The sequence below is a fragment of the Crocodylus siamensis genome, chromosome 2 (assembly GCF_052110815.1).
Source record: "Crocodylus siamensis isolate JL-2025a chromosome 2, ASM5211081v1, whole genome shotgun sequence".
NCBI lineage: Eukaryota > Metazoa > Chordata > Crocodylia > Crocodylidae > Crocodylus > Crocodylus siamensis.
The window spans coordinates 101,047,672-101,072,491 of NC_143396.1; the positions used below are offsets into that span (position 1 = coordinate 101,047,672).

Here is a 24,820-nt window from a genome sequence, read left to right on the forward strand (position 1 = left end):
AGAGGTGAGGAGATCATACCTGTCAATGAACCATGGTAGAGAGCATCTTTGAATCCAGGGGTTGCTGCAGCTGCCAATAATGTATAGATAAATAAAATATGCAAAGCCCCAACATACAACACTGCAGAGATGGAGCTGTGTTGCTTATTAAGAGAGTCTCTCAAGAGAATTATTTCAAACACCTGGAGCAGCCTCTACTTTGGAGGGTACAAAAGTGATTTTATATCATTTTACTTTTCTTTCTTATGGGTTCTGAGTCTTGTGCTGTGCTTTCTAGAAGAGATTGGGCACGTTTTGTTTGGGTATTAACAGATGAAAATATGTACTTAGCAAAACCATAGCTTATATGGATGGGCGTGGGTTTTCCCCTCATCCAGTTGTTTCACTTGAGTTACCTTAGCATGATTGAAAAGCCCCTTTAATGCTAGTATGTTTAAAGCTTTAGAAGCTATGAAGTGGCTCTGTTGAAGTCTAGGAGAGGTGATTGTTAGCTTCGATAGAGGCTTTTATCTTAAGGAATATTTAAATGGCCTTTTCAATCATATTACTCCACCATAAATGAACTAACACGGGTGGAAAATGTGCAACTTTTCATCCATCAAACAAAGATATAAAAACCAAAACCAAACAAACAGAAACTCTATCCATGTGGAGTGATATTTCAATCGGTTTTAGAAACATAAATTAGATGCTTTTAGAAATTTTATACATGGAGTGTCTGGGTAGAGCTAGGAAAGAGTTTATAAAAAGTCTGTCTTTTTTTAAACTAGCAGAATGACCAGCTAAGTCAAAGAGGCATGTAGCTCCCTTGATTTGTGGAGTAGCTCTGGCTGATGTGGTACTTATTTGGTGTTTAATATACTGGGTCTAATTCATAGTTGTCTATTGGGGAAAAATGCCAGAATGATTTTGAGATGTTTGAAAATTGGGGTTTTTTTTTTATGTTTTATTATATTCACAGTACCTTGGAACTTCTGTTGTCAAGATCTGGTATAGAATTGATATTGTATAAATACTGACAGCAGCATTTCCATTCCCCATAGATGCCCTTCACTCTACACTGCCCGTAGAGTGAAGGGGGTGAGAGCTATCAATTTCCAGATTTGAAGCTTTTATGTAAAAAGAACATGCTCAGGTACACAGGGCCAGAGCAAGACTGGTCAGGTTCATTGCAGCTGTTTAGGATTCTGGGCACCAGAAGTGTCAGGATCATGGCACTTTCATTCTGCTGCTGCTGCTTGAGTGACTGTATCTGCAGCAGAAGTAGAGGTAGTGGGATCCAAAAATTGCAGCTGGGAAAGTATTAGGGAATTCTTATGTCCATCCCTTGCAACTGCTTGAGTTCAGGGAAATGGAAAAGTAATTGAGATTCTTCCTGCTCCAAGCAGTTGCCATGCCCAGGGGGAGGCCCTTTGTTCTTTCTGGCCACTATAGGGTCAGGATGAAATGTCAGATTTATCAGGCACCTATTATTCCAAAGATACAATGGCTAAATAGCATGCCAGGGGTAGAAGTTGTAGTAGCCAGCTCATAGGGAGCTGTTTTTTTCACAGAGGTATGGCATTGAACCAGGACCTTGCTGGTACATGTCTCTCTGCCCTTTTTGTATCAGCTTCTGGATAGTATGTGTCTGGTAAATGTTTTAATCTTAGCCTGGCTTCTTGTTAATGGCAAAAACTATGTGGTGCTTTTTTCTGAGTGTCATATAAATATGTTGGGGTGTGTCTGAACAGTTTCTTCTGCCAGAAGTAACACTACATAGTTTTGTTTTTCTCTCCTACTTTTTAGTTAAGGCATATCAAATTGTTTCCTAGAAAAGGATAGGTGTCTTAAATTTTAGCACAGACTTACTTCTTCTTTAGTTCACTGACACTGGAGATAGGTGACCCTGCTTATTCTAAAGATAGATTTACTCAGATGTTGGCTGCCTTGCTGGAACAGTTCAGCTTTGAGCAGATTTCCATAAATGGCAAGAGCAACTGCAGAGACACAGGGTACCTTGGTGAGAGTGTGGATGATGGGCAACAGGTGTTTCTAGAGCTGCTAGTTTTAAAAACCTTGCTCAAGGGAGAGGAACAGAGAACTTGGTCTTGAATGGTATTTACATCAGAATTCAGCTTGCTTTAAAAAAATTCTGCTGATGCAGTATTAATATTAACTAATGTGTTCGTTGTTGGGTTAAAATTTCAAAGGTACACTACTCCCTAAAGTTAATCTTTTTATTTAATAACTTGCTTTTTGTGATAATTCTTGTTGTTTCCTTCCTGTCGCTTAAAAAAAAAAAAAAAGAGTGTGTAAAGCCACATAGGAAAAAAACCCACTAAACTCAACCGTGAATTGCCTTTAGTATCCGGAAGTGTAACCAAATACATTTATTATGCAAACTAAATTAGATGTTTACTTGTTCTACCGCAGACATTACTAGGTGACTTTGCCAAGCTTTAGCCCATTAAAGTCCTATAATGTGACTACTTTCCTTGACTTCTGTATTAATTTATAACCATCCTCATTGAAGTCTAGTCTGTTTTTTCTTAAAATTGAAGTGGAAGTCAAACCTCATGGGTTTGTTCTTGGAATCCCTTGGGCATCCACCAGGAACTGCATGCTCACTGACTAACCCAGATCTGTTTAAGTGAGGGCATTAGTTTCTAGCTGTCACTTGCCTACCATTTTATTATTTTTGAAGTGGGAGCCACTGGTGTAAAAACTTCATTTAGTTTCAACTTGTAAGACGGCCCAGCATATTGGGTTTATAAGGCTGTTGTGCAGCAGTAGTTTTAACTTAAAATTATTCTGATATGAATTTTAATTTGTATTATTTTTTGCAGTGGAAGCATCTGTACATGGAAGCAATGTGCATTGCACAGATAAGACCATTGAAGCTGCAGAGGCTTTGCTTCATATGGAGTCTCCTACCTGCTTGAGAGATGCCAGGAGTCCTGGTATGTGAATTACAAGTCCTTACTGAATAAGCAAAGTTTCTGTCTCCACTGTTTTAGGAAAAAAGTACCTGGAAAAGAAGTTTGTTTAGCACGAAAGGTTTTGTTGTTGTTTTTTGTTAGGATCCTACATTTGTGTGATATTTCACTTGTACTTTTCATCCTGGAAGGGGATTTTTTTCAAAACATTTAATTTTCCTGAAGCGCAGTCTTACAGTATTACTTCATTTCATTGGTGGGAGGTCTTCTACTCAATACTTATTTCCCAGCAAACAATAGGAATGGTCATTATTTTTAACAAGTTGCATTGTGATTAAAGCTGAAAACATAAATTAGAATGAGTTTTTCCTTCAGATGGAATGTTTATAAAGCTTCTCATTTTAAGTAAATGAGAAGCAAAAACATTAAAGTCTGTCTCAAGCTGCTGTGAGTAGTGCTTTTTTGTTGGTGGTGTTCTGTTCAGTACCCCCATTTTTTTCTAAAAATGGTTTGTCGTTTTGGTTGCACGCAATTATACATAATATTTTTCCCCTTTTGAAATAAAGACTATGTCCTTATTGGCCAAATTCATAAATAAAACTTGGTTGAGACCAAAAATGAAACTTGTACTAGTGAGCTTGGCTTCCAGCTTATAGTTTCATGTACTAGTTTGTATTGACGGTTATTTGAGTAGTCCAATAGTGCTTTTTCTTTAGGCCCCCTGGGCTGGATGAATAGCAAAGGGCTGGTCTGCAAGAACAGTTGGGCCCTGGGTGCCAGGATCAGGCCCTGTGCTGCTCTGTTCATCCATTTGCTGTCTCCTCCATCCCTGAACACCTGTATCGAGTCTATGCCCAACCTGATCCCATGCCAGCTTCACCCTACCCAGTGTTCCAGGATTGGGCCTCACGGCCTCCACCTGACCCAGCATGCCATATTGTTTTTGTCCAGCCCAGCAAGCTATAATTGGGTCCTGCACCACGTTGCCCGACACAGCTCTCTGGGATCAGACCCTGCTGCCTCCTCCCCTGTCTGACCCAGCATGCCAGGATCAGGCTCTGTACTGCTTCTGCCCAGCCCATGGGACTCCCTGTAAGTGGAAATCTGGCAGCAGGGGAGCAGAAATTGCTGCCACTCTTTCCCTGCTGCCAAATTTCCAGATCTGTGGGGAGCCTCATAGGCCAGATTGATGTGGCTGTGCAGGCCTGTGGGTTGAGCACCCTTGGAATAGTCAAGTCATTCTCATAGATTTTTAACTGGTGCTCATCTAGCAATTTAAAATGTATAGTTGGGTCAAAGCCAAGAAAAAAACCTTTGATCTGCTTTTCCATTTTAGAAAGACGTATCCCAGAGGTTGGCAACCCCCGGCCCTCGTGCCATTAGTGGCACGCGGAGACATTTTTCCCGGCACGCTGAGAGGCGCACACAGAAATTATTGTGGTTTTTTTTAAGTTGCTGCTCCTGGCTGTACAGCCATAAGTCCCAGCACCTCGGCAGGCCCCAGGGCAGAGCCCGAAGAATGCAGGCACGGATGCTGTCTGTGTTCTACTGCCCCCGCCCCATGTTCCCAGGCTGCACCCTCCAGCCCGGCTAGCCCCTGGAGGGAACTGTCCAGGCAAGCAGACACCCTGTCCCACCTGGGGCAGCACTGAGGTGCCGAGTGCTGGGGCCAGGCAGTCGGGACAAGGTCTGGGAGGTGTGGGGGGAGGTGCTGCGGGCAAGCGAGCCTGGTAGGACCCTTAGGAAGGTGGGGGCTGAGAGGGAAGTAGGGGCTGCCTTGGGGCTCTGTGGGCTTGAGCTGTGGTGGGTGGGCAAGTGGGGGTACCCAGCAGCATCCATAGTGGGGCCTGGCTCAGCCCGCACAGCTCCTCAGGGATGGGCAGCAGCAACCCTGTGCACATGGGGATGCTTCTTGGCTGAGGGGGGGTTCCCTCTTTGGGATCAGCACAGTGCAGGCAGGGCAGAGCCATCTCTGGTGCAGGGACCTGGCCGCGGGAGCCCCCTAGAACCTGGGAACAGCCACTGCAGCTGCCTTAGCCTGCCCAGGTCCTGACCTTGCCTCCCCGCAGTTCCCCTCAAGGGGCCAGGGCTATGACATGCACTGCCCAGAGCCGCTGCACTGCAGGCTCCCAGCTGGTTCGGACCTGAGCATTGGCTGTGGTGGCTGTTCCCAGAACCCGGGGAACAGCCTGCGGCTGCAGCTCCCACTTGTAATGTACCTGGCTGGCACAGAGACCAAGCAGGAAGTTCCCTGAGCCTGGTATCCTGCCCCAGCCAGGCAGCGTCCTTTTGTGGACAGGGTGGCTGTGCCCCATCCCTGCAGAGCTGCATGAGCCAGCTGGGCCCCACCTCCGGTGCTGCTGAGCCCCCTGCTGTGGCTCGAGTCTGTGGAGCCCTGGGGCAGCCCCCATTCCCTGCCTGACACCAGCTGTCCTCCAGCTGCAGCCTTCCCAAGGGCCTGGCCAAGCCAGCCTACCCGCCTTGACTCCCTTGCTCCTCTCTCAGCCCTCATCACAACATGCTTAACAAGAAAAACCGTTTTGTTTTTGTGGTGTTCCGGCACCTTACAAAGCAGACATGGTTTTTTTGGCACTCCGGCCAAAAAACATTGCTTACCCCTGAAATATCCAGTTACAATGTATTGCAGAATGGTATGTGCAGATGTCTCAATTTTAAGAAGTAAAAATGATTTCATTCGGAGTTGGCATATACTTTTCTTCACCTTAAGGTTGCTATTGAAATAACCTTGTCCCTCAGCATAACACTACTCAAATTATATTCAGATAATGAAAGTGCGAAACTTTAACCCATGAAAGCTGTGAAATTATTTGATTGTTAATAATTTAATATTAGTCCAGTCAGATTAGACTCTCTTTGCTAAGGTCCCTTCTGACCAAAACATCTATGAATATCTAAACAAGCCTTTGCGTGGTTAATTTAGGATATAAACGGAGCTCTTATTTGCCTCGTTAAAATGCATTTTGTTTCTGAAAAAGAATTCTGATCTGATTTAGTTTAATAAAAGATATCAGATTTATCTGAAGAACCTGGTCTGCCTATGTCTTTAGACCAGCTGCAACCTACATTTCTGATCTGATTTTTACACTTTATTATGGAGGGGAGACTAAGGTGTATGCAAAAGCCTTGGGTTCAATTTTCGGAAGTGCTAATATCCACATACCAGTTGATGTCAATGGAAACTGGTTTTGCAGCCCAGAGAATTTAGGCCCTTGATACTGTGATACCACTACATGCAAACTACTTTAAAAGAGCATATTTTAGATAACAAAATCAAGAATTCAGATGTTAGAAAATGCTACAGTTAAGGTTGCCTGTGAAGTAAAAAAACCTTTTGTCTATTCTGTTTGTTGCAGAAGTTGGAAGGTGTGCAGTGAATGAGGTAAAGAATTGGAGGAAAATAAAAGATAGTTTTGTGGTTACAGCAGTTCAATGCTGTCCTGTGTCTGCATCTGCCAGAGAATTGCTTTGTGATGCTAAGGAGATGCTTAATCAAACATTTCACAGGTGGTCATCAACTGTGGCTGCTTCACTTAAAACTACAGGGGCTGATTTGCAGAAGTGCACTTACAACTTCAATTATAGGCCATGGGAGCTGGGCTTTGAACATATAAAGTGTTGTATAATATATTAACTATTGTGAGAAATCAGATTACACAGAATTAGTGGCTAATTTTGACCTTAGTCTCTCTGCCTGAGTTTCCCATTTGAAAAGTGACCATAATGCCACCCCATTATCTCACTAAAATTTTGGGAAATTCATAAATGTTCAGGCACACTGACCGTAACTGTGATTATTGAAGAGCCAACAAGGAAATTAATAATTCTGCCTTCAAAGCAGGATTTTAGTAGCATGCAGTAAATAAGGTCTGGGCCTGTGAACTGAATAATGGGAAGAAAACAAAATTACAAATAGCTTCTCATTATAGGAGTATTACCTAGTCTGGTATACAGAATGAAGCAATGATCTGTGTTGAAAAATAGTATGCATTCTGTTTATTGTAATGCATGTGCATGGGAGGTCTGTATGAAGGTGTCAGGGGAAGTCTTAGTTCTGGCATTTTCTGACATTTGAGAACTTGACTCTGCAACTTGATGTGTCCTATATATAATATTCTAAGATTTAAAATAATTAAAAGTTCCATCATGTCACAACATCATTAACACCTGTGTGCAGTACCTGAGGCACAGGAACTTTGATGTCCGGGGTGGCTAGTGTGCAGCATGTGTGCCACAAGTGGCATGGGCAACCTCTTTGTGTAGCACTTGGCAGATTGGACAGGGGGTGAGCAACACAGTGGTAGATAAGGCAGGAAATAAAAAGCAGAGCAACAGACCCAACAGAGGAAGGGGACCAGAGTGGCATTTGCAGACAGTGCAGGACTGCTTTGTGGCACACGTGCCAAAAGAGTTTGGGCCCCGCTGAATGACTTCTGTTCAAATTATTGGAGTGTCTTAGAACCTGTAATCAGACAGTACCCTTTTATTACCAGTACTAGAGGGGGATGTGAAATGTTGACAGTGGGGTTTCTCAAGTGTGTGTTGACGTCAGAGCACTAGTAAGGTGCAGGAATCTTGGGTTCGGTTCCAAGTTCTAGAGCTAAATGAGCTTGGCCCACTTCCTGCCAGCCTGCCCTGAAGCCTGCCTCTGTGCTGCTTGTTCCAGTTTTGTTCTCCTTATCCAGCCATCCCTACTTCCTAGGTTTTCTCACTCTTCTTTTCTCCCAACTGTAGTACCACTCTTTTGTAGCTGTTTATAGTTCCCTTCCCTTTCCTTCCCTCCATCCTTGGCTTAGAATCGTAGGAAAGTAGGGCTAGAAGGAGACCCCAGCAGGTGTCCTAGTCTAGTCCCCTGATCAAGGCAGGATTGTCACTGTCTAAACCATTGTAGATTTGTGTAGACTGATCTTAAAACATCTTCAAGGATGGAGATTCCACAAGCTCTTTAGGTAGTGCATTCCAGTGTTTAACCAACCTTATAGTAATAAAGTTCTTCCAAATATCTAACCTTAATTTCCTTTGAGAAATCATTCAGTTTGAGCTCCTTACTCTTTGTTCTTCTCCTGCCCTTGTGGCCACAAAGTCAGTTGCTACCCTCCATATAACCACCATTTAACCAGTTTATCTCCACTCTATTTTACCTGCTCAGCTCATTTCCCTCTTATTCCTGGATCCTTGCTTGATGTCTCCTCTTGATCCCTGTCTCCCTCAGCCTCCACGCTTTCTCCTGTGTTTTCCCTCATCCCTTTTGGCTTCTATCACCTTTCCTGGGCTCCTCACCCAGTCCTAGTGCTTTAGTTCCAGCCACTCCCCGTTCTCCAGCGTTCTGTCTCCTCATTTTAGTGTTGTTGTTTCCCTTTCCCCACTTGCAGTCAAGGTGTTTCAATCCCAGTTCCTGGTTCCCTGTCCCAGGTATCTTGTCCCAGTCTGCTCTTTCACCCTCAGCCCTGACTCTTACCTCTTGCATTCAGAGAACCATTATTTTTCCTGCTCTGTCAAGCACGGGGCGAGGTGATAGAATCATGGCAACAAACTTCTTGGTCTCAGTTCCTGTGTTTCATCCTGCCTGCAGGTGTCTGGAAATGAAAAGGCAGAAGTCCTCCTCAGCACTAGGCTAGAGCATGCCAAGTAGAAGCAAAATCTTCAGGGAACGTGACTGTGAAATTCTAGCAAGTTTCTATGTGTGATAAGCAAACTGAAGTAATTCAAAGGCTCTTGATTTAGCCAGATCTTGCCAGATTTTTGTAAGGATGGCAGATACTTGAAAGACTAATGTCCTACCCATACTTCAAGATATGGAAACTTTGTCTCCAAGAGAAGTATCTAGATTGTTTTACATGGGTAATAGATCATGCCTTTCCTTAGTCTTGTTTCTAACAAAATTCAGACTGAAAAGTAGAAATTTGGCAAAAATTGTAAGCAGCTGAAAATAGGAGCTTATTATGAAATAATGTTGGCAGCATCTGTGCTGACAGCTCTGGCTCTAGTAGAGACAACTGGGAATGAGCCATGTTGTAAATGCTGATAACTAGTGAATGTAGAAGCCAACATGAGGAAAGCAGGCACTTTTGAAAGGTGCCAGATGAGGATTTTTTAAGCAATTTAAGCCATTCTTAAATCCTTTGTTCAAAATAATTTGTTGGATAAACTGCTGTTTTTAATACTTTGCATTTTAAACAGCTTCATATTTTATTATTTTGAAGTAGGGGTAGGAGGACTCTCCATGCATTTTTAACATTTTGGTTTGATTAAATGGTATGTAGCATTTTAGGTCAGACTTTTAAATTGTGATGAAATGAAACTCCTGTTTTCGCAGGTCTGTGAGATGGAAGTGCTGGCACTCTAAACCATAACATAAGAAAAATTCAGTGCCTTTTCCCTATTTCGAAAAAGGAACAGGGGTAATTTCACAACTACCTGCATCTGATAGACTTAAAGTGCGGTTATTTCCCTTATGCAGGGATATGATAAATATAAATGCTCAAGTTTTGGGGCTGGATTGAACTCTCAAATGTCAGCTTGTATAAGGTTGCAAAATTTGTTGCCTGGGTCATTTTAAACACTTTGGGATTATTTTCTTAATATAAATCCATGTCAGATACAGTAAGGTAACTGGTTAGAGACTTAACCAAGTGTATTTCTTTTCTTTAGTGGAAGTTTTTGTCCCTCCTTGTATGTCAACCCCAGAGTTTATTCATGCTGCTATGAGGCCAGATGTGATTACAGAGACTGTGGTGGAAGTATCAACTGAGGACTCTGAACCCATGGACACCTCTCCTGTGCCAACATCCCCTGATATCCATGAGCCAATGAAAAAGAAAAAAGGTAAATATCACTTTTTGATTTTAAAGCTGTAGGTGTTAATATAACTTCATCACTGGTGCATAATACTGTAAGCAAAGGGATCTGGTTTAGATGGTGATAATTTAGCATATGTCTTATTCTCTATTTATAAGCTAGTGCCCACAAAATGAACTCTGAAATGCAGGCATGTAAGGAATGAAGAGGCAACAAAATAAGGGAGGAAAGCATAAGCAGAAGAATATTGTTCACTGATAAAGAAGAGGGTTGAATTAAATGTGAGGAGCAGCAAGATGGGGGGGGAAAAAAAAGGATTCCAGACAAAATTTATATGTATAAAAATGCATTCTCTGAAATATGCATCATCTCTAACTTGAATTTCAAGGAGTTTTGAAAAAAGGATAGGGTTGCATGCTGGTAAACGGAATTCTGATTTTCTTGATACATTTATCTTTTTTAACTGAAACTTGTGAATTTTGGTATAGGCATTAACAGTTATGTAAAAAAAACAAAACAGTTTTAAGGTACTATTTTAGGTATGGATACCTTATTTTAAATGGCAAATAATTCAAAAGTTACAATTTTAGGCCACCATGAGAGGAAATGTGAACTTTGAGAACATCTGGAATTACTGCTTGGGGGTAAGAACTGTAGTGTGCACATTATCACCAGGTGTTTCACAGGAGGGTGTTTGTGGTGGGACTTTGGACACTGCGTTTGTAGGTTGAAAGAACATTCTCTTCTGTCTCCTTGGGCTGAGGTTCACAGCTTACATCAGAATCTTAAGATTCTGTAACTGAACTTCCAGTTTTGCCATCAACAACTATGGTTTATTCACCAAATATACATGATTGTTCTTATTGCCCAAACCTTGATGCAGAAGTAATTACTCAGTGAAAGCCAGAAACTGCAATGAGTTCGTTGGAAGCTACACCAGCGGCATTCTGGCCAGCTGTTTTGTCACTTTTAATATCTAGTGAGAAATAAATCCACAACCCTCCAAAACTGTAGTACAATTGTAAACATTAATATTGATCAAATTTGAGTTATGTAAATAAAGGTAACTTGGCACTGTTATTCTCTGCACTGCCCAAGTTTTTGATGCCAATAACTTGAATGGTGAGTTGTCAGCTATTTGAATAACTGTCGTGTCAACTGTATTCTTGTAGAAAATGGGACTTTCTTCTTTACTCTTTCAGTTTTATTTTACTAGTCCCCTCTTTATTTTTGAATTTGCTCTTTCTTCTTTTGAAGCAGGTGTCTGAACCATGGTATCAGTAGCTTCATTTTTTAGGATAGGGGCTCAAATGTACTCTAAGGATACTATGCTTTGTTTCTGCTGTGGAAGGTATATTTGTGGTATCTGCCAAATCCCTAGAATGCCTTTTACCACATCTTAGCAAGGGACACAAAACAGTCTTGGAGAAGACTACAGTAGAGTCTGCAGTGGTTAAATGTGAATCTCTTGGACAGTAGTTATCCATAATTAGGCTCAACTATAATATTTGACATACTGTGGTTTTTATAACTGTTGAATTATGAATGTATAAATAATTATTTTATGTAAAAATGTAACAATGCATTATTAAAATAGGAAGATGCATCTTGTGTTCTTGACACACTTTAATGAAATAAATGCTATTTAGCAAGGTAGTAATGCATGGAAAATAAATGTAGCAAATATGTAATTATTAAAACTTTGAAACTCTTTAAACACAAGAGTTCTGCTAATAGGCGTTGCTTTCAGAGGATAGCAGGAGATTCTGTTTCCTGTTGTAATGAGTAGCATAGCAATTTTCATTGATGTACATCAACATCATTCACACATGGACAGACATTTCTAAAAATTTCCAGACCAAAAAATGGTTTAAGATGGAATACATAGCTATAATATTGAAGAAAATAAAATGTAAGGATAAAGCAATATAAAACAAGTATACTAATTTTGGTTGACTTCACAAACATCCGAACAGATTAGGGTACATTAATCCAGAGTTTGGGTATCTGAGCAACCTTAGTTTTATTCTACGATAAAATTATACAATAATTTTATCTAAATAATTTTATGTAAAAATTTCTTATCTGTAAACAAAGGAATGCAAATGTATACAGGTTTAACTTTATATGTTTAGTGCTTGCTTTAACTTTGTTGAATTTGCCTACAGCAACTAACATTGATCTATGAAATGCAGAGTTTAACAAATTGTGAGTTTCAAAAGAGAGATCTTAGCAATAGTACATGTTTAAATTAGGCTACTGCATAATCATGTAGCCCACACAGTTATAAGGGAGTAACGTGAGACAGTTGAATAGTTTCCTGCAGGCATTGATATAAACTCGGGTATAAACATGCATATTTTTATATATGTACATTTTATTTTCTTTACTGTTATGTGCAGCTGGCCGAAAACCAAAGACCCAACAGTCAGCCATTTCCAATGGGTCTCCAGAGTTGGGTATAAAGAAGAAACCCAGAGAAGGCAAAGGTAATTTCCATGTATTAAGTCTTAAAAGTAAAAACACTTGTATACTTTTAGGACATTTTAAGTCCTAGTAGATCTTTTGTATACTAACGCAAAGTACATATTGTGAAATGCCATGGGTAAAATGGTTGTACTGAATCAGTGAACAAACTTCCATTGCCTTTAGTAGGTGAGAATTTTACCCTGAGTCCTTACTTGTTTAGACAAGATCTAGCAAAATAAGAGATTCTGGCGACACTATCATCCAGATGTTTATGGTAAATGCTTCAGTTAGTAAAACTCTTGCATTTTCATTTAAACTCCACTTGTGTGCATTGACTTTTTATGCTGCACATTACAAAGTCTGCTGGCTTGTTGCTAGATACTGACTTCATTGAGTTGCCACTAGAAAGGCCATTGCTGGCCAGTGGAAATATTTTGGGTATGTTCATGTATGCTGTATAAATATGTATTTGGGGAATCTTAAAGATATCATTAGTATGTGCAGAAAAGCACATTTCCTTAGTGGAATTTAGCCTCCTTAGTGGTTGACGTATAATCAAGGAACTTGTATTGGTTAAGTAGTAGGTTCAATAGTTGGCTTGACTGTATTACCATATTTACTTGAATCGAAGACTAGGACCCCCCCCCATTAAACATTGCAGGGGAGGTAATCCCCTTGTTTTGGATCTGAGTGCAAGGCTTTGGGAGGGGGGCAGATGGCTGCTGCAGCTCTGTTTTGACCCTGACCTGCTGTTGAGGTGGAAGAAGCTCTAGCTGGAGCCTAGGTTGGAGCTGCTGCTACTGGGCAGGGGCTGGGACAAATTACTGCTGGGGCAAATTACTGCTGCTGGGGCAAGGGCGAGCACATGTGCTGAGCCCTGGGTTGTAGTGGGGCTGGAGGGTAAGTAGTGGGCAGGTGCCAAGGGTGCTATCAGTGGGGGCTAGGGCAAGTAGCAAGGGAGCAGGCATCTGGGCAGACAGCAGAGTAGGTGAGTGGTGGTGGGAGGCAGGGGGCAGGCTGCTTGCCCCCTGTACTGCCTCCCTCCTGCCTACCCCATTACTGCTTTACCCACTGAGTGAATTTAAGACAATAATTAGATTCTATATGTGGAAAATTTTTGGAGGACTCATCTTAAATTCAGAGTCATCTTGGATTTGGGTAAGTATGGTATATCAGTTTTAGGTATTGTCTGCATTACAGGATCATAGAAGAATTCCCCTGTAGCACAAACTGTTTGGGCCTCAAGAAGTAATAGTAGTTCATATAGGATCACCAACACAGATTTGTTGCGGGGGAGGGAGGGTAAGGCAGGGGGCGTATGTGTGTTAGTGCACGCTTGCGCGGACACATATCTGTATCCAGGCTGTGTGCTGACAATTCCTTGCCCCGGCACATGTTTTCTTACTGATATAATGGGATTTGTTCCCTGATGCTACACATGCATGGCAGGATGTAAGACTTTGGTATTGGAGATCAGATCCCAGTTGCATGATTACAACTTGCCAGTGCAGGGAGACACTGGCATCATGATCTCAGGCTCCCCCTACACTGGTAAATAGAAGAATCAGTGCCTGGTGAGCTGATGTACTTTGGGAACTGGGATTGACAGTCAGCTGATTGTGAGTTCCAGCCCAGTGACTGCTGTGGCACCAGTTGGAGACTCCAGTGTGATCCTGGGGCTGGGACCCACAGTGTTGGATGGTGGGGTTCAATCCTGGGACTGCACTGCAGCAGATGGGGTCCCAAGCTTGAAATGAACACTCAGGTGATTGCGTTCTCAGCCCCGAGACTGCACCAGATCCTGTTGCAGACTCTGGTGCTGTCCTGGTGCTCAGACTGACAATTAGTTGGTTGTGGGTCCCAGTCCCAGGGCCACAATGGGTACAGTCTCAGAGCCTTACCATGTAACTGATGTCAAGCTGCATGGCAGGGACCCTACCAAACATTCAATTTAAGATATGATGGAAACCAGCAACAAAATTACACATTTTGTGGCTTAGTTCTTGTTTTTTTTCAATCCGTTAATTGCCTGAATGTGTAGCTTGGTGACTATGTAAGATGGGATTAACTGGTTAATCACATCTTAAGTGCAGCATCTCCCTCCCAGGAGCTTTTCACTACCTCAGCATTTTCCATTCTAGATCATCGTTCCAGTCATGCATAGCACATCCTTTCTTGGTCCTCTAGCCCCCACTTTCTACTTAGCAGGCAGTTGACTGGTAGCAAATATTCACAAGTTGCTCTGAATCAGCATGTCATAGATATTTTGTACCTTTGTAGTGATGATCATACTTACGGAACAAAAAGCTTTTTAGACTCCTGCCAAACCCAGGAGAGTCAGTTTCAGAAATCTTAATAGTAATACTCCGGCTGGAACACAAATGTTTTCTGGGGTAGTTAGCAGTGCATAATTCAGTTGTTCTGCAAGTGGCCATACAAGAGTTCTCAGAACCTTGCTCCTGTCTGATCTAGGACCATCTTCTGTTCATGTGATTCTTTATCAAGTTTGTGTTAGAGCTCCATAGACCTGGAACTTGTGGGTAGGAAAAAGTACAACTTGGTTAGACTGGTGAGAATCACTACAAAAACCATTATCTTCTATGCAGTGTCCTTAATTCTTCCTGGATGATCTCTTCATTTACTCGGCGCTTTAATAGACCTCACTGATTCTCTTGGACTTTCTGCTCTTGGTATTTTTAAAATATCATTTGATTTCTCTTTTGGTTATATTTTTTTTCAGCATCTTAGTAGTGTTTCTAATTTCCCTTTTTTTTTTTTTTTTACCTGTCACAGTTTTATGTTTCCGTCTGCTGGTTTCATTAAGGTGATATTCCATTCTCTGAAGAATTTTTTTGGGAAATGCCTTGCTTGGGGTGTGTTACAGAACCCCTTTTTGAAGAAGGATACCTACTCTCCTACCACAGTTTCTGCCTTTTTGGGTGAACACTTTCCTTAGTTGATCATGAAGTTTGATTTTTGAAAGTATAATTTTGAGGCTCTGCTTATATCTCTTAGTTACCACAAGATAACACGAGGTTACCCATCTTTTTATATTAAAAATGCCGTTCCTTGTTCAGTATTAGTTAACTGGACATTTTTCAAAATACTTAGTATCCAAGAACTAAGAATCTGATATTAGTAAAATCAGAAAAGAAGAGGAACTGCCTGTTATCCTGTTGTTTTAAGGAGGTCACCTGATGACATTCTCAGATGCCTAACCATCGTGTCATAGAGTTTTAGGATTCTGCATTTGAGGAGAGTTCTTTACCTCTAGGGCTAGTTATACGTTCAGTTTTATTTTCTGGGATGTCTTTTGTTGAAGGATGATCTTTATATTGCAGGTTTACTTGTTTTGGTTTTGGAGTTAATACTTCCTATACAGATCAAGCTAATACAAGATACTAAGTAACTGGGAGATGGCTCTCAGCTGATATTATGCAAGCAGTATAATGTTGGGCAGTCCTGTGTTGGGCAGCCACAGCCAAAACACCTAATATGCATATGTGACAGGAGGGAGTCCCCAGGGGCAGCCGTGACTACACCTCCTGGTGGCCACACAGCTCCTGTCTCACTCTGGTTCCCTGGGTACCCTCCCATTTCTTTTTCCTGCCAAGACTTGATGTGCTTAATTGATTTGGGAAAAAAAAAAGGGAAGTTGCCCTAGGGTCCCAGAGTGAGCCCTTATCTGTCCTATGGTCAGAAAGTCCTTCCCAGTCCCTGCTAGTTCCAGTCCTGACCCTCTTGTGCTAAGTGGGCCCTCCTGGCCCATCCATGAGGGCACCTGTTGCCTTAAGGGATATTCGTGGCCTCTTTCAGCCCCTACAACCATGCCCATGCTTTGTGGATTTTACTGTTTATTGCTCCGGTTGGGCACTTTGCCCCCATTACAATGTTAGGCTTCCTTAGGCCTCCAAACCTTTGTTGGGGCCTTGGCCTTCCCATTTCTGTCCCTTTTCTCTAGCTGGGCCCCTAGCCTTGGCCCACTGTACTGGAACTGTCTTCTGGGCTCCAGCCCCTGTCTTACACCTCTTGGACTCTGGACTCCTGGCTCTGGTTTCACCCTCCTCGGGCTGGAGCCCCTTAACCCTCCTAGCTTCAGGCCATTTCTAATTCCTTTCTAGTTCAGGCTTTGGCCCTCTCAGTCTTTGCCTGCTTGTTTGTGAGCCCCAGTCCCTGGTTAGGCTCAAAACACCATGTTCCCCTGGGGCACCTTGTGGCTTAAACCATGGGGCACTCCTCAGGTCTCTCACTGTGGCCTCCTCTTTTGCCCCTATAGCCACACCTGGTCCATCAGTGTAATGTGAGCATAAACACAAGCCCACTGGTTGTATAACAAAACTCTCCTCTTACTGGGTCATACTTCCCTGCAAGCTGTAAGCAACTTGCTTGCATTTCCCAGGGCTGCTCAGGTATCAGTCGGTCGCTGTCCTGCAGCCGTCCTGCTCAAGAGCTCTTTTCCCTGATGCCTGCAGGGTCAGACTCCCTGCTTGATCTCAGGCATCTCACGTCTTCTGTGCCTCCAAAACCCCACCTCTTCCTGTCAGGTTCCTCTCCAGCCATCCATGAAGGTTTCCTTTTTGGGTCTAATGGCCAGTCTGCCTTTCCTTGCTGCAGCTTAGCTCAGCTGCTTGTGGCTGTGTGCTTCTGAGCTGCCCAGATTTGTCCCCTGGTGCAGCTTACTGCTCTGCAGCTATTTCCAGGGAAAGTTATTCCCTCAGGGGTGGCCTCTATGCGTGAATACAGGTTTGCCTGCTTGCTGGCAGCTAGCTCACTGCCTGCTTCTTAGCTGGCAGCCCTCCTGGAGCAAACTCAGCCTGTTGCCCTCTGGCTCCCTGTTGCAGCATATCTATGTGTGAGCATGCTGACTGATTTTCTGTTGAAACTGTGGTAGTTAGTGGTGCAAAGCAGAAATAGGCTGAGTTTAATTGGCCTCTTGAGGAGTCCTTATACAACAAAATTGTGGTAGAGTAGAAATACTGTAGCGTCAGTATTTGCCAGATTGTGGCACAAAATGAAATTTAGCTTCTCAGTGCTTATGTTCTTTAACTATCTTGAATGATCCTTAGCAGTGAGAACAGTTGGCATAAGGTTTTCAGGGCTGGACAGCATAAAGTTGCTCCTACATCTGTAGTGGTATCCACATGACAGAGATTGTAGACATGTGTGATATCTTATAACACTACATGTACATTCTGGCCTTTAATTTTTCCACCTCAAGGCTACTCCTAATGTTCCAGACCTCCAAACAACTTATCCAGGCAATAATTTTAGAAAACGGACAGCCCACCACTAAAAAAGGGTTTCCTCTCTTCATTACACAACTTCTGCTCCTTCCCAGCCTTCCCTCATCGCCCCTGTTTTGAGCTAGAATTATCAATAAAAAGTTCTGGGTTAGCATTAGATATGTCAGACCAGGTCCTTGCGTTTTGAGATCAGAGCTGAGAAAATTTGCCATTGGTGCTTGTGGCTTTTTGGAAAGAGCTTGTACTTCCACCTCTGAAAGGACGTACTATATTGGACTTCCGATCTGTACTGACTTTAAGCACAGAAAATGTCATCTAGATATTTTTAGTAGTTTTAAAACATAAAAAAGGCATGTGTATTTGGGACTTAGGAAAGCCTGGCTTTACAGGGGAAGGGATTAAAAATTTCCCATTAAAATATTTTAAAGATAATAGTAAACATTTCTGAAATATGCTTTTTACATATCAACTGTAGAATAAACAATAGTATAATGGTGGTATAATCTAGTTTTATTTGGCATGACTTTGGGATGACCTACTCATTACTGTTGAGTATTATGTTTATGTCAAACCTGTCAGTTAACACTTGTGTTGAATAGACTGTGAGGAAAGGGTGCCATCTACTGAATCGCCAGTATAACGGTTGCAAAAATCTGAGAAATTTCTTTAAATCTGTGACTTCGTAGTTAGATTAATAGAAAGTTAGGGTTTGAAGGGACTTCAGGAGATCATCTAGTCCAACACTCTGCTCAGAGCAGGACTGGCCCCAACTAGATCATCCCAGCCAAAGAACCCTCCTTCAGCCCTCTGCCGGACCCTCTCCAATTTGTCCACATCCTTTCTGTAGTGGGGTGCACTGAATACAGTACTCTGGATGTGGCCTCACCAGTGCTGAATAGAGGGGAATAGTCACTTCCCTTGACCTACTGGCAACACCCTGTAAATGCAGCCCAGGGTGCCGTTAGCCTTCTTGGCAGTAAGAGCACACTGCTGGCTCATATTCAGTTCCTTGCCCACTGTAACTCCCAGGTCCTTTTCTGCAGAGCTGCTGCTCAGCTAGTCAGCCCCCAGCCTGAACTGGTGCATGGGATTGTTCTGTCCTAAGTGCAGGACTTGCACTTGTCCTTGTTGAACCTCAGCTACCCTTTACACAGATTTTTTTTCTCTATGTAGAAATCCTTGCTCCCTCTTTAACACTGGAGTTTAATTTCGTGATTTAAAATTTATTGTAGACAAAATTTGGCCCTAATAGTTTGACAAGCTCACCATGAGCAAAAAATTGTATCCTGTGGGCCATAAGATAGTAATATCCAAATTCCAGAGAATTCATTTGCATATTAACATTTTCCAGGCGTTTCCAATAAGAATAATTTTTTGGGCTGGAAACTGCGTTTTAGTTTCTTATAGTACGCAGTTATAAGACTAAGGCATAATATTTTTAGGGAAAAAAAGCATTGCATGAAACTGAAACTTCATTAACGTTTCATTTAGCAAGGCAAAATTAAATTAAAATAATTGTAAGCCACAACCAATGTTTTATTGATATTTATTTTTCCTAGGAGAGTTGGGAAAATTTAGGAAGCATGGTCTTTTGGTTAAAACAGTGGCCGGGGTATTATAATTCCTAAATTGTATTTGTTACTGTTTACTTGTGGGTCTCGGTAAGATTTCACATAATCAGTTGGAAGACTTGTATAAATTTCATTGGGCTATACATTGGGACTTTTATTTCTTAGGTCAAGTAATTTGATCTCTGGCCTTCAGTTCAATCATTTAATGAGTGTTAAGTACCTTTCCCAAAGCGGTATTTGGGGATCTATAAGTATTTTCAGGACAGCTGAGTCCAGGATTTTGTAGGGGTGCTTTGAAACCTACCTCTTGGAGAAATAAGGTATTTTGTACCATTTTCGTAATAGATTTTGCAGATTTTGGTTTCCATGCTGCAGTCACCAGTGTTGAGGGGAAATACTTGGCTGTGTGGGAGGTTGCTTTTTCAGCGCATTGTACAGTTTTTGTACATTTGTTTGGGCCACTGAATTTATTCCTTGAGTAATGAAAACTTGGTCGCATCATGAAATTTGAATCTGCACTCTCATAAAGACCTATGTTTATTTTCTCTCTGATAGTGGGTAAAACTCAAAATTATTTTATGTATTTGACAGCCTTGTGTCACTTGTTCTTTCTCAGGACTCTACAGTAGGGGGCAGAGCATGGCACATGAAGCCATTTTGGTTGGCAGCCCACAGCCAGCCTAGAGTCTGGGCAGCTGCTGCTGGCCATGAAGCTTGGGCTGTTTACAGCAGGTGGTGGGGAGGCTGCAAGCCCTGCTTGGCTCTGTGGCAAGCAGCAGATACCCAGAGCCCAGGCCAGATGTAGCAGGCAGCCAGGAGGCTGCAACTGGTGCACCAGGGTCCAGAGCCCTGGCTTGACTCTGTGGCTGGTAACAGCTACGCACGTACCTTTGGCTCCAGGGCAGGGAAAGGGCTGGGGTTGCACTGCCCAAGCCTCTTTTCCTCCATGTGTCCCTAGGCATGTGTGCAGCCATCACTGTTATAGAGCCCAGGCTGCTTGCAGCAGGCAGGCTACAAACAGCTGCACCAGGGTCTGGAGCCCTGGCCTGGCTCTATGGCTGGCGGCAGCTGTACATGTGCTTTGGAGTGGGGAAGGGGCTGGGGGCAGCGCAGCCTCGACCCCTTCCCTGCCATGCTGTACAGGCACATGTGCAGCTTTTGCTGGTAATGAGCCAGACTGGGGCTCCAGACCCCAGTGCAGCTGCTTGCAGGCTCTTGGCTGCCTGCTGCAAGCTGCCCAGGCTCTGGCTGGCAGCAGGGGCCTGCCCAGAGCCTGGGCTGCTTGCAGCAGACAGCTGCAAGCAGTCGCACTGGGGTCCAGAGTCCTGGCCTGGCTCATTGCTGGCAGTGGCCGCATGTGTGGAGCACGATGGGAAGGGGATGAGGCTATACTTCCACGACAAGGATTGGGCTCCTTGTGGTTCCCTCGCTGTCTGCCCCTGGCATGCCACATCTTCCAAGTCCAAGTTGCTGAGTTTTTTGGCATTCAGCCCAAAAACATTGCCAACCCCTGCTCTGCAGTATCTTTTCTCTTTTTTGATGATCTTTCTTTGGAAAAATTCAGCTGTGATAATCAGAATCTGGCCTGCTTTTCTCTGTTCCTGTCCCATTCTTATACATGCATGTGGTATAATCAGAGTCCAGATAGCCCCTCAGTTTGGATTTTTTGCAATGCTGGAGGTTTTTTGTTGCATATGATAACTCTTGTCTGAAACTTGAGAGAGTGCACTTGTAGAGGCAAGCTGCTTGGGACAGAGACGGTCTGTGTGTGTATGTGTACAGTGCCTAGCATAATGGGTATTACCATGATCAAATAATAATACTAAGTAGTTGGAACGGCTGAAGTATTCAGAGGGTACTGCGTGACATACAACTGGACGGGATCAGAACAGCAGGGAAGTCAACAAAAGGGTCAGGTCCCTAAACACAAAAGTCCCATGATGGAAAGGATGCACACAGGTTAAAGATTTGGGAAAAGAACTTTCTAGCAGTGTGGGGGCTTATAATGTTGGGCAGGCGGAGTGGGAGGCAGATCTCTCAGAAAAGTGCAAGTAATTTCCTTACAAAGGGAAGTTTTTTGCTTTAAAGTTACATCCCTATCCTACCTCCTCCTGTCTTGAAATTCCATTGCAGAGAGTACAGACTCTACACAAGTACTGATATCCATTGGCCCTAGGCTTAACAGAATTCTTTTCAGACCACTGTTCATGTTGCAACTAAGTAGCCCCAGTAGGGGACAATGACATAAGATTCTGTTCCTCACCTTCTTTCAAGAACTGAGAGGGAGTTGTGGGATAGAAGTTTCCTATGTTGTATAGCACAGTACAGTTCTATACCAGCCCCTTTCAGTTTCAGAATATAAACATTTACGAAAGCTTTCCTAAACCTATCGGAGTGAATAAGCACATGCATACTATGCTACAAGTAAATGTCATACAGAACATGGTATATAGTGTAATCATTCAAACCTTTGTAGAGAGGTGTTTTAATATTTACATGTATACTGTCTAACTTTCATATGTGTTCTCATGTTTCTAGGAAACACAACATACCTGTGGGAGTTCCTTCTAGACCTTCTGCAGGACAAAAATACTTGTCCTCGGTACATTAAGTGGACTCAGCGAGAGAAGGGCATCTTTAAACTTGTGGACTCAAAAGCTGTCTCCAAGCTCTGGGGAAAACACAAGAACAAACCTGATATGAACTATGAGACTATGGGAAGGGCTCTAAGGTAAACAAAGGGGAAGAATTCCTTTAACCACAAACATAATCTTTATACGCATAATTGATTAATTTGAAATTGGAGACCTTGAAATCAATACCTCCTATTAAACATCTCATTTGAGCCTTTATATACTTACCAGATTGTATAGTTGTTAAACACAGGCTGTTTACTATAAACCAAAATCTCTGCAGTTTACGTTACTTTTTTAATATTTCAATCATTATGTTAATTTTAAAATCTTCTAAAACATGATCTTAAACTCCCAAACTTTTAAGAACTAGTACTTGAAGTACACGTAATTAGTATATTTGATTAGTTAATTAAAAATTAGCATTTTTTTAAATTTAATTGTTAGCATAGGATAAGTTCCTGTTTAAAATTATCACACTTTTGTTTAATAATTGTACTTTTTCTTGCAGATATTACTATCAAAGAGGAATTCTTGCAAAGGTTGAAGGGCAAAGGCTTGTATATCAGTTTAAGGAGATGCCAAAAAACATAGTGGTCATAGATGATGACAAAAGTGAATCCTGCAGTGAAGATTTGACAATGCCTACTGATGAGAAGTCTTTGGAACGAGTGTCATTGTCTGCAGAAAACCTCTTGAAAGCAGCGTCTGCACGTGGAGGAAAAAACTGTTCCCAGTTAAGTTGTACAAGAACAGAAAAAGCGGTTGCCAGAGTTGTAAATATTGCCTCACCAGGGCATGATGCATCATCTCGTCCCTCCACCACTACTACCACTGTTCCAGCAACAACAGCTCCCAGGTTGGTGTTATGCGATTCTGTTAGGAGATGGAGTTCTGTAGGAAGCTGTATAGTACTGTCAGATAAATTGGTGCCCAGCACCTTGCTAAAATATTAAGAACCTTAAAAAATAACCTTTGGTTCCCAAGGTCAGTTGTTTAGACTTCCTAATAAACAGCCTGATTTTAAAAAGGGCTTGTGGGGACAAACTGGTGATCATCACTTTTGAAAAATTAGACCCTTTGTTTCTGAGACTACATATGGACTTGGGGCCAACTCTAGACTTTTGTTAAAATAAGTTTTGTTTTTCATTAGTTGCCTTAAAGTTAGAAAGTCTGTTGTGAGTCTTGTCAGGATGGAAGTTGACTTACAAGTCTAGCTTGTGGGATGGGAGCCAGTTGCAAACACCTCACAAAAATATTAGTATACTAGTCACTGGACTCATCTTGTCAAAGAATCTCATGATTTATTTAAATGAGGATAGTGATGGGAATGGAGTTTTACTTGCACCCAGCAGGCAAGAGTTTGAATCCAAAAAGGGCAGAGTTTTTAAGACTGTTTGAGAGTTCTAGTTTTCACTTCTTTTAGATCTGTTGGTGATCTGCATTTTGGATTTTAATTTTTCAACAGGACTGTTCGTGTGGCGATGCAAGTGCCTGTCGTAATGACATCTCTGGGACAGAAAATTTCAACTGTAGCAGTACAGTCAGTAAATGCAGGGTCACCATTAATAACCAACACAAGTCCAACAACGGCAACAACTCCAAAAGTAGTAATCCAGACAATCCCTACCATGATGCCAGCATCTGCTGAAAATGGAGAGAAAATCACAATGCAGCCTGCCAAAATCATTACCATCCCTGCTACACAACTGACGCAGTGCCAGCTGCAGACAAAAACAGGTTTGACTGGGTCAGGAAGTATTAACATAGTTGGAACCCCACTGGCAGTGAGAGCACTTACCCCTGTGTCTATAGCTCATGGGACACCAGTAATGAGACTATCAGTGCCTGCCCAGCAGGCATCTGGCCAGACTCCTCCCAGAGTTATTAGCGCAGTCATAAAAGGGCCGGAAGTTAAATCAGATGCAGCAGCTTTAAAACAAGAACGTGAAGTAAAAACACTGCAACTTGTGCAAGAAGAGAAGCCAGCAGATGGAAGCAAGACTGTGACCCATGTTGTAGTTGTCAGTACGCCTTCAGCCATTGCCCTTCCTGTAACAGTGAAAACAGAAGGCATAGTAACGTGTGAGAAATGAAGGATGGGCAGCTACCAATGTGGCTTTTCTAGACTATTATTGATTGAGCATACTGACATAATTGGGGGTAGGAAATGGATGCAATCACAAAGTAAAAAATGAGAATTTCAAAATGATAACTAATACATTGACTTACTGGAAATGAATGAACTGTCCCATATTCCAGTGGGAATTGAACCACATTGATATACTGACAGAAACTGCCTCTTAAAATTGGGGAAACCAACTGAATCAGTGAAGAAAGAAAACGAAAAGGACTGAAAGGGACCAAACAGTTCACTACGTAATCAAGTTACACTAAGACCTGGAACACTAAAATGAATTTGGTGAGAGGCTTGCCTTGGTTTAATTTTCAGGTGGAGAGGAGAGTCTCATTGTTACAGATGGCAAATCTGATGCATTTTGTATGCATACCAGCAATTATTACTGTGTACGCACAGTACTCAACTGGTGCTATGTGAAAAACTCTGCTACTAGGTATATTAGAATGTGAATAAAAGGAGAGGATTAAAGAGCTTCTATAAGAAGACAAAGAGACCTAGAGGGATTTTTGTATCATACATCTTACGCAGATTTAAAATTGAAAGCCTTAGACTGATTTTCAGTTATCTCTCTTGAAATAAGCTAATGGCTTGTTTGTGTAAAGCTTTTTTATTAAAACAAATTTTTTTAAAAATCTTGTACCTAGCACAGTATTGTTATAGAATTACATGTAACATATTTTGTATGGTAGTTAAAGTCTGTCTAAATTTCTTAATTGTGGACAAAATAGCAGCAGGCTTTGGGCCTTTTGCTGTAACATGCCTGTGTCACTCACTTAGCCTTGACATCTGTGCATACATTTCAATTTCAGCTCTACTCTGTCACTTGAGAGGTCACACCCAGCATGAATTTTTTGTCAGGTAGTTCTAAAACCTGTAAAAATTTTTTTTTTAGTTAAGAGGGAAGTACCAGTGTTCAGAATGAACTATAATAGTTTGTATATTCAACATTTGAAGTATATTCTATTTTGTTGTACTCTTGTTTCAAAGTGTATTCAAGTAGGTTTTACTGAAATATAGAAAAGAAATTTAA

The 24,820-nt window shown here is 42.0% G+C and overlaps 1 protein-coding gene across 7 annotated transcripts in view; it reads left to right on the forward strand.

The window, feature by feature from the left end:
* ELF2 (E74 like ETS transcription factor 2) overlaps positions 1-24,820 on the forward strand; it is a 67,227-nt gene extending 42,407 nt beyond the window's left edge. For all 7 annotated transcript variants that reach the window (XM_090036538.1, XM_090036536.1, XM_090036534.1 and 4 more), the window contains 6 exons: positions 2,829-2,942; positions 9,588-9,761; positions 12,137-12,223; positions 21,556-21,748; positions 22,162-22,509; positions 23,119-24,820. In XM_090036538.1, coding sequence (XP_089892664.1) covers positions 2,829-2,942; positions 9,588-9,761; positions 12,137-12,223; positions 21,556-21,748; positions 22,162-22,509; positions 23,119-23,746 — 1,544 coding nt within the window. In that variant the 3' untranslated portion in view covers positions 23,747-24,820. The remainder of the gene's footprint in view (positions 1-2,828; positions 2,943-9,587; positions 9,762-12,136; positions 12,224-21,555; positions 21,749-22,161; positions 22,510-23,118) is intronic.